General features: G+C 40.6%; 1 protein-coding gene across 2 annotated transcripts in view; it reads right to left on the reverse strand.

Moving 5' to 3' along the window:
* CBFA2T2 (core-binding factor, runt domain, alpha subunit 2; translocated to, 2) overlaps positions 1 to 9,659 on the reverse strand; it is a 92,778-nt gene extending 83,119 nt beyond the window's left edge. For both annotated transcript variants that reach the window (XM_012728400.1, XM_012728399.1), the window contains exon 1: positions 9,531 to 9,659. In XM_012728400.1, coding sequence (XP_012583854.1) covers positions 9,531 to 9,564 — 34 coding nt within the window. In that variant the 5' untranslated portion in view covers positions 9,565 to 9,659. The remainder of the gene's footprint in view (positions 1 to 9,530) is intronic.
* Positions 9,660 to 10,628: the final 969 nt, after the last annotated feature.

The following is a 10,628-nucleotide window of genomic DNA, read 5'->3' on the forward strand; positions in this document are numbered from 1 at the left end:
AAAAAAAAAAAAAAAGTTTTTCCTCCTGGTAAATTCTTCCTCCATCTGGTCTTTGCCAAGAGTAAACTGCTCCAAAATGGATAACCTTGCACTTCTGAGAAAGGGAAAAAGGATTTGAATGGTACTTGGCCCATCTTATGAAGCGTCAGTCATATATCTGCCTTTTTTACAGAGCATGTGGAAAGTTCTCTGAAACAAAAGATGTGATCACTTTAAAGGGATCTCACTGAACAAATCAATAGCAAATGTTGCTGTAGCTCATAAAATCTGTTTCAAGGTATTTAAAACCAAACAGGAGATCAATGTTTCTGCTCTTGTTTAAAACAAAGATCTGATGGAATAGTGTTATACAATTCCCACTTGACCTGAAATTATAGACTTTGCAAAATACTATGAAGAACATACATTTATGAAAAAGCAATATACATTTGTGTGTTATAAATGTTTATAAGAATCCAAAAAAGTCTGGGAATATATACAAACTCAGTGATGGGTGTAAATGAATTTTTACTTTTTATTCCACCAGCTATAATTTTTTAAAGACTATTTCATATTACTTTTGGAACCTACTTTTCAAAAATTACAGTGAAAGCAGAATATTAAGTAATTATCATTCTTTTAGAATGACTCACAAATGGTACGTGGTAGCTAACAAAGTTTATATAACGCTATAAAATTAGAACTTGAGTTTTTGTTTTTTTTTAAGATTTATTTATTTATGTATACAAGAACTGAGGTTCAGGCCAGAGGTGAGGAGTGAGAGGGGCAGGGAGCGGAACAGGCAGATGTACTGAAATATACTGCTAAGGGAAGCAGCGGCAGGTCAGGAAAGGTTTGCCATGCCATGTGGGTCACCTCCCTGGCCGGGGGTCGAAGTGAAGCTGCAGTGACTAAGGATAGTTTCATAGTGCTGTGCTTTAACCTACTGTGCACCAGGGAGGGCTTAAGGTTTTAATCTCTACTACCAAACTAAAAAGACAGGCTTCTCCCAGTCTCAGTTTACTCAACTGTAAAATGGAGATGGAAATAGCACTGAATTTGCAGGTATTATGAGCTTTGAATGCTACTATTACTACTTTGTATGAAACAGACCTTATACAGACCTTCAAAGATTAGTATAGCAATGATCATTTTACACAGAATAGCGTCCACTAAAACTGGACTTGATTAAATTACAGATACCATGTATAGTGTAATTTGGTTTCAGGACTTGATCAGAGTAACTCAGAGATCTGTTAGCTCAAATATCTTTTTTGATTTTTCTATATTTAGAGCACTTCTTTGCCTCAGTAAAAATCTGCATACCCAATATGTTCACATAAGTGCTCAAAAAATGAGCTCAAGGACATAAAGGCACCGAGAGCTGCATAATCACTATTTATGTTTTTGTACTGATAGAAAGAAATTTTACAAAAATGAGAAAGCAGCACAAAGCTTATAAGAGACTGAGACAAAATTTAACAGTAACTGAAAGTAAGACCAGAGTTCACTCATCAACAAATTTAATCAGCAAATGACAATATGAGTTACTGCCAAAAAAACATGCCAGAAATTAGCAATCTTCATGGCACAGCAAAGTTCTACTTCCACTCTTCCTTCACTATAGTAGATAGATAAAGCAATGTAACCCTACTGGAATCACTGGGTGTAAGATGAGGGCAAGAAGGAAAGGATAGAAAATAGTTCAAACAGGGCCCTTCCTGGTGGCACAACAGGTTAAAGCACAGCACTGTGAAGCTATCCACAGCCACTGCAGCGCAAGTTTGAATCCCAGCCAGAGCCAGGGAGATGTCCCACACCATGCAGCAGACCTCTCCTGTCTCATCTGCTGCTCCCTTCAGCAGTATATTTTGGTCACTCTGTATGTTCTGCTTCCTACTCTGTCTCTGGTGAATCCTTTATAATCCACTATAGCTTTGGCCTGTACCACAGTTCTTATATGCATAAATAAATAAATCTTTTTTAAAAAAAAAGAAAAATAATTGGTTCAAACAGTGACTCTTAACTAGGAAGGGCATGGCTGAGAATCACCTGGAAGGTTATTTAAAAAAAAAAACATACCAAAGTCCTCCCCAAGAATGTCATAATGTGGGTCTCACATGTGAATTCTATTAACTCCTGGGGTATAATTCTGATCACACACCAATAACCCACCCATCCTGAACCTTACCCCAAAGGAAAACCAGTTTTCCAGTTGTCTAGCAGAGGTTTACAACAATGAAAAGCTTATTCAAAGATTATACAACTAGGGAATTTTTTTAATGAGTCTCTCAACTGAGCTGTTATGCATTTCCTATTCCTCAAAACTTGGGGTAAAATAACTTTTAAGAAAGCTTTACCATATCTATAGAATCCCTTACATTTTCAGTTATTTTATTCTTTTACTCCTTTTACTTGAATGATTCCGAGTTAAGTAACTCACTAAAACACTCATGTCCTAATAAGAGGGTTAGAATTCATTTTTTCCTGCTAATGGCATCCCATTTGCAGTACTACACATAGTAGTCCACGCAATGCAATTCTGTCAGTCAGGGTTTTTCTGGAGTTGATAATACAGTGAAGTTTATAATATCAGACAAAAATGCTACCTGATCGTTAATACCATAGAGGATTTTAACGGATGAAGATTCTGACAGCTCTGCTTTAACATGCCTTTACTACAGCCCAGTCTTAATTTCCACTATCTCTTTCTTGGTAGGAATATAAAATTTGATAGGTCATTTCTGCCAAATAATTTGGCAGCCTCTATCAAAATTAACTGTATACCCCTTGACCTAGCAATTCTATTTTTAAGGATTGGCAGATTTATGGGATGACATCTTTTTTTTTTTTTTAATTCATACAGAACTGGGGTACAGGCTAGAGATGCAGAGAGTGAGAGGCTTCACCAGAGACAGAGTGGGGAGCAGAACAGGCAGATCTACGAAGTACACTGCTGAGGGGAGCAGCGGGCGGGTCAGGAGAGGTCTGCCGCGCCATGTGGTCACCTTTGGGGCAGGCGGGGATTGAACTAATGCCGAAGTGGCTTTAGCTTCTTAGTACTGTGCTTTAACCCGCTGCGCCACCAGGGAGGGCCCTATGGGATGACATTTTTTAATAAGGTTATGGGCACTGTTAGTAAAAGCAAAAAACAGGAATATAAATATAAATCAATAGTATGAACTATAGAAGAAAAAAATAATTGTGCATCCTTACAAATGAAAGACAATGCAAAACAAGGAATTCCTTTTATGGCCTACTAGAAAATATCTGAAAGAATACAAAATAAACTGGTAATGCTAGTTGCCCCTAAAGAGGGAAAATGAGTGGTTGGAGCCCAGAAATAAAGACACTGTTCACAAAATATGAAAGTACCTTCTAAAAGCTGAATAATCTGAATACACTGCCAGTCCAAAATAATCAATTTTTTAAAAGTTGCTGGAAAGGATAATTAAATTTGGTTCAAGACAAGCATCATTTTCTTTAAGAAGTCTCATTTAAATACATCCACACATTCATATATATTAAATCAGATGCACATCCTTGATGATTCTTAAGCAATTATCACTGCTTACCATTTGGTACTGAAACTATCAATCTGTCTTCCCCAGCACCCCACTAGACTATACTTAAACTTCTCTGGGGCTTTAGAATTCTCTTTATATCCTCCAGCATCTGGTACTAAATGTTTATGAAAGTAATTGAGTATTTGAAATCAAGTTTCTTAGAAAATTAGTGACCTTTAGTCAATGACCTCGAATGATAATTCATAATTAGGATAATTGGCTATATGTCTGTCTTTCCAGAATACAAATATTAGACCCCTCAAATAAATGATTTACTGAATTCAATTATCAGTGTAAGGACAACCAAGAGACTGAAATGGTAAATGAACTAAATCCACAAAAAAGGACAGTCACATAAAAACAGTAAGAAATTAAATTTCAGAATTTCATATTACTGTTTAATAATTAGCTTTATTACTTTGTGTGTGTGTGGAAACTCTCCTCACCACACCATTCCTCAGAGTCCAAAGCAACAAGATTAAGGTGGACTATTTAAAGAACTATAGAAACACAGCAAGCCAAGCGCTGATGGCCACTGCTACACCCAGGGGCTCTGGGGCTCTGTGGCTCTGAGGCCTCTGTAGCACAATTAGCATCCCACCTCCTTCCTGAGATACTCCCTGCCTCCACCAATTCACCAGGATCCTTGTTTCACTATTCCCCAATAACATAAGTGACAAGAGAAAAATAGAGTAATTGTCCAAACTGAATTAAATCCAGTTGTCAAGACTCATTACAATAGCTACTGACACATTACAAGGCACACAGAAAAGACAAGCCAGAGATCTCTGAGGGCAGGGATTACCTTAACCAGCCTCACTAGTGCCACAGAATTTAGCATCGTACCTGCACCTACCTAACATCACCACAATAGGGCTATTAAACGAATGACTTCATGTAGATCAGGAAGGGCATTTTCACTCTATTTGTATTATTTAAATTTTTAAATATATTCATGTGTTACTTGTGTAAAACAAAGTAAATTTGGAAAAAAAAAAGGGGGGGGGCCTCTGTGTCTCCATGTACTATAGTAATATCAGCCATTATGTTTCTCCCCTATATCTCTATATCTTTCTTTCTGCAAACTTGTTCCCATTTAACTATGGGAACCACTAAAATGGAAGATTATTAGTTATAATTACTATAAAATCATTCATATAATAGCAAACAGTGCCCAACACGTGATTTTATACAGCTTGATTGCTACTTGCCTCCTCTCAAGTTTGGCTCCACTTCTCTAATGGGAAACAAAATCAATGACAATCATTTCCTCAAAATCAAGAGTAAAATTCCCCTGCCACATTTTGAGTAGAGAAAAATGTCAGAGATGCTTTGGCTTTGAAGGAACAAGAGAGAAGATGGATGGGTAGTGGTAAGGAGATAGTAAACTAGCTGAAAATTACATGTGAATTGAAGGAAAATATGTACAATTAGTATAGCACTAGGGATATAAGATAAAAATGAATAAATCTGTGCTCTGAATGTCTGTTCTTATGTGGCTTTGAACAATTAAAAGCAGGCTAAGTTAACAAAAGAATAAGGGAAATATTTTTGTGAAAGAGGAAAGGTCAAAGCAGTATGTCAAGGGAGCTGTGCTATGTCTGGTATTAACATTTCAGTTGAGCTGCTGGAGAGGTCACATTACATATTTGTCGCCATCATCTAATTTAATTGAACAGTCTAGCCAACTCCACAGCTATAAATCCAGACAGAGGATACCCAGCTCTGGGTTATTCTGAATTTTACTTTGATTTCTGCATTTAATTACAGCAATACAAAATAGAGGGGGTACAATAAAATATACAGGCCACACTCCAAAGTAAAGGTTCACTGCACTGTCCATATACTATACTTGATGATCCATATTTGACAGCTACTCAGAGAGCCATACAAAATAAGCATGGACATTTCTTGGGCTTTTGATGTTCACTGCCATCATCTGCTTTGCTGCTAGGATTAGGAAACATATGGGATGAATTGGTAAAGGCTGCTAAGAGTTGCCTTTTTTCTTTAGTTCATCTCTAAGGCCAATTCAGGATACCGCTGAACAACAGAACAAGGCCTAATACAGTGGTCTTTAAATCATATCTGAATTCTTAGGAGATTTCTAGTAAAAGATGTTAGGGGGGAAAAGTTGCTGAATAAAAATGAAAAGGATTATCATCTTCAGAGAACTCTGGGATCCCTCAGAACACAAAACTAAAAACCTCCAGCGTAAGAAAATAGCAGGTTTGGACTCTGATCTCAACTTACAATGAGTGAACTCAACACCAGGAGTGTACTAATTTTGAATAGCATGTGACCTTGGGCAATTTACTTAGCTTCTTCTGAGTCTTATTTCTTCATCTGTAAAACAAAGATACTAACTCCCTCCCAAGGTAGTTTTAAGAAGTACATGAAATGACATACACAAAAGTGGCAAGCAAAAAATCTAGCAGACTTAAAAAAATTTCAGTTGGACTTAATCAGCTGACATGTTTGCCATAGATTCATTTTACAAGTCCCTATGATTTCAGATAGCCTCAAGGCCTTCAAGGGGCCGAGAGATAGAAACCAGAGACAGGCAAAAACTTACTTAAACAGCCATAATAAATCCCAGAAACCAGCCCTGTCATAAGTACATACACTCACTCATACTGCATATGGGATCACTCAGTTCAGTGCTCATGAGGCCCTTCTCCTTGGTAATCTTACCAAAGCAGAAACAATGACCAGCTAGCTCTCTCTCCTTAGCCTTCAAAGGACTTGAGGTAATCTTTACCACTGAGTAATCACTTTCTACAATTTAAGGTTCAAAACAATACTCCAAAGATGGGAAAAGGTGCAGTGAATTAGAGGAGCAAGTAGAAGGTACCTAGTTAACCTCTGGTACACTTTCATATCTATCATCCTGGTGGATAAGTACCAGATAAAGAGTTAATAAAGATGACAATTTTCACCCCTTTGGAGATGCACAGGGCTATTCTATCATAAAATTATCTGTAAGCAAGTATTCACTAATAAGTATGGTCATTACCATTTCACCTGTTAATTGTTCACAATTCTTTTAAAGTCCAATGATTTATGTGCCTTTCCAAATGCTTACAGACTTTCCACTTACTAGGCAAAATGACAAAGATGTAGATACTATCATAAAATTCAAGGAGATTACAGTTTAGAAGTTTATATTCTTAGATAATTCAGAAAGCAGAATAAGGTAACTAACTGCCAACAGATAGGAAAGAGCTGTAGCGCTATGAAAGTTCTGGAACAGGCTTCCTTGCTACTTGATTTCTGCCAGGCAAAACTCCAATCAGGATGTACTATTAACTTATTGACAAGGTATACAAGCCTCAACCAGGTTCCTTGAGGGTCCAGATCTGGGGAACAATTCACCAAGTCCTCAATTTCTACTCTATAAGCTCAGTCAATAAGGTCCCTCACTTCTAGAAAAAGCCTCTCTCTTTCCTAGGTCTGGTTCAAAGTTATCTACCTATCTGAATTTTATAGAACCCTGGAAGAATAATTAGCAAGGCCTCTTCTGCAGCCCCAAAACCTTTGCTTAAGAGTATGTAAAGCACTTATCGTTAGCCATATACCTGGGTGTGGTGGATTTCACTGTAGTGTGAGATCCTAAGCTTTGTATGCATCCTCCTTCACTAACAGCACCCAAGCATGTGTCAAGTACAGTGAAACACTTTAAATACAGTAGCATATGCATTATAGTAATATGTACATATTATCAATCATCACAATAAAATTGCAAATGAAGTAGCTTCCAGCTTAATTTTACAGATGAAGAAAACAATCAAAAAGGTCAAGTAAATGCAACAATTCTAAAAGCTAATAAGGACCGGACCCAAAGGTTTCAATCTAGGCACAACTCCAGAACTGAATTTCAACAGACCTAAAGGATTGAAGAAAAGGTCCCACTACAAAACCACTCCACCCAGGAAGTATATTATTCACACACGGGAGTATGGGAAGGAAATATTGGAACTTCTATTATACTTGGTTTAGCTCATCCTTTTGTATAACGTCTATTTTTACAGATTATAAAATGTACATAATACTGTACAGTCAACACTGTAATTGTAATTTAAAACATTCATACAATGTGTGCATATGAACCCCTATTAAGTAAGTGACAGGAAGAAAAATACAGGAGGCTACTGCTCTAGACTACTCCCAGGGACTCTGAGCTTCTATATTTTCTCTCCCCGGTTCTTAGTAACAAACACTGGCCAATCAAGATTATAGGTGAGCTTCTAGAGGCAAGAATCTGCTGTTACTTATCTTTGTAATCCAAACGTCAGCACAGGGCCTGATGTTTAGCAGATGGTCAGTGTTGAATACAACTGTATTAGGACAACCTCACTGAAAAAATTCTTTCAATATTTTAATTTTAATGCAATTTAATATATGCTTCCAGATTAAAAGAAAAAGCTAAGCTTACTGTCTAGGAAATGTAATATACAACTCCCTTAGAAACACTAGAAAAATTGAAGTTACATAACAGACCAAAAATTGTACTCTGGGGCATATATTAAACTAAAAACTGCATAAAAGGTTCAGGCACAAAAATTTAAATTCAGATAAAATGTTCTTTCACTTTACTGAGATGAGGCAGACCTAAAGGGTCATTTCTGTCTCTCTTTAATTATAAATCCCAAGAGGAATGCATCAAACCATCAAAAGCAACAACTGCAAACTTGACTTTGAAGAAACATTGGCTGCATGCATCTACTTCGAATTTCTTCAATCCAATATTTAATGAGTATAAAACAAAGAGGCTATGCCAAGCCTCTCTTTTATGTGTTGAAGAATACTGCTGAGGCTAGACCACAGGGACCCTTCTGTTTTTCAATTTGCTTCCCTGCAAAATGGGTATACTCAATCTTATTTACACTTTGACAAAGATTAGTGGAGAAAACATGCAAGATGAATTTATCTCTGTCCTCATTTACCGTGCTTCCTCTCTCCCCATGACCACACCACCACCCCAGTTTGGTCTATCTAGTTTGCTGCTACATTTCCTGGGCCAAGAATGATCCTTTTAATAGATGATTTAATAAATATTAAATGAACAGAATGTAAAATGTCAGGTGCTCAAAAAATGTTTGCTATTATTGTAACGAGAAACAATTAAACTTTTATTATTGTTATTAAGAGACCCTCAGGCTCCCCCAAGGATCTCACCATTCTAGGAGGTTGAGACACTAGATAAATGCTGGAATGAAGATAATGGAGGTAAGACAAATGGATGGAACTCAGAGCGCAACTAAAACTGAAGACCAAAATCTTTACACAACCAGAACCCAATGTAGGGCTTTTCCGAGTGAGGTTCCCATTAGATGAGGTTTATTAGCAATTACAATAATGACAGTTTTCACGCTAGTATGTGAGCCAAAGTCTGTGCCAAGCTTTCTATTAGCCTCGAGAAACCCAACGGGGACTGGAGATTCTTTTTCACACCCCCATTTTGCAGATGAGGAAACTGAGGCTGGGCAAAATGTTACGGTCACGGCCTGTGCGACCCCAATCCGGGGTATGAATCTAGGTAGTCAGATCCCTGAATCTGCACTCAACAGACCGCTCAACGGGGCCATCCATGCCTCCTCCACCCTCGGTCACACACTCTTGAAACCCGACATGTGTAATACGTACCCCAGAGTCGGACTTAGTGGCTCCGGCGCCGCCGGAAAAACAAAACAGTCCCTGCCCGTGGGCAAGTTAGAGGGACGCGGCCCGGCCTGGGCTCCGAGGCCGCGGCTCCCACAGTTTCGCTCACACCAGGAAACCTCCGGAAGGCGCAGGAAGCGCCGAGGCGGCCTTGGGAACCCAGGAAGGCCCAGACTGCAGCTTGACCTTGGATCCGACGCCCGGCTTGGGGCCTCAGTTTCCCCACCCCGGCCGCGCGCCGGGGGCCTCTCGAGAACTCGCGCCCGCGTAGCCGAAGGCCCCTCACACGCCCCCCTCAGTCGCCCGCCTTCCCACCCCACTTACGCTGGAAGGCCGCCCCTCCAGGGACTCCCACCATCGCAGAGCGCCGCTGCCGCGCGCCTCCCGCCTCCACTCGAGGCCCGGGTGCCCCGCAGGCGCCACCGCGGGATCTGTAGCCGCCTAGCTCGCCAACCCCAGCCGCCACTGCTGCCGCCGCCACAGCCGCCGTTAGGCCGCGCCGCCCCGCCCCCTGCTTTGCCCCGCCCCACCTCCGGGCACGCCCCCGCCGCGCGCTCCCGTCCGCCAGACCAACGCACGCGGAAGCCTTGCTCTAAGTCAAGCTGGCGCTGAACCCCGCCTCCTGACCTGCCCCACCCCTTCCGTGCGAACTTCCTGTCCTATCCGGGCCCATCCTACTTCTTTGACCCGCCCCCCGTGCGTCACGCGCTTCTGTCACGCGCGCGACTCACTCTTCTGGCCCTTGGCGTCGGGCGGCGGTGTGTCAGTGTGCCCTGGAGGGGGTGGAGCTTAGGGGAGGGGCCTATGTCTCACCTGAGTTCTCCAGGTTAGGGCCTATTTACCTTTCTGCAAGTCTTTGGATATTGCCATTTTGGCCCAGTATACTAAGTACCTACTAAAATGCCATCGTCAGAATCTTAAGAACTATTAACTGTCATAATTGAGCTTTTTATCGTGTTTAGGTGCTATTTTATAAACTCCATCCTGTTAGTCTTCACAATGAACAAGAGTTACTACTTTCTGTTTTCCAAATGTGCAGAAAAAGGCTTTCCTACCAGCCAGCCATCTTGCCCACTGGTTACTAAGAGCAAAAAGCAGGGATGGGACTGGAATCTAAGAACTTATGATTTTAGACCCACTTCTTTAAGCTATTCTGAAATATTTTGCCTTCCAAAGTATCAGATTAAAATTAAAACAATTTAAACCACTGTCGCAGCGGTTTAAAGCACGGCACTAAGTTCAACCCCTGCCCAGGAGTTGATCCACGTGGCCCGGCAGACCTCACGTGGCCCGGCAGACCTCTCCTGGCCCGCCCGCTGCTCCCCTCAGCAGTGTACTTTGTCAATCGGCCTGTCTGCTCCCCACTCTGTCTCTGGTGAATCCTCTCACTGCCCCTGCACCTCTGGCCTGTACCCCAGTTCT

Source organism: Condylura cristata, unplaced genomic scaffold (genome assembly GCF_000260355.1).
Source record: "Condylura cristata isolate star-nosed mole 26May11 unplaced genomic scaffold, ConCri1.0 scaffold00022, whole genome shotgun sequence".
Classification (NCBI taxonomy): Eukaryota; Metazoa; Chordata; class Mammalia; order Eulipotyphla; family Talpidae; genus Condylura; species Condylura cristata.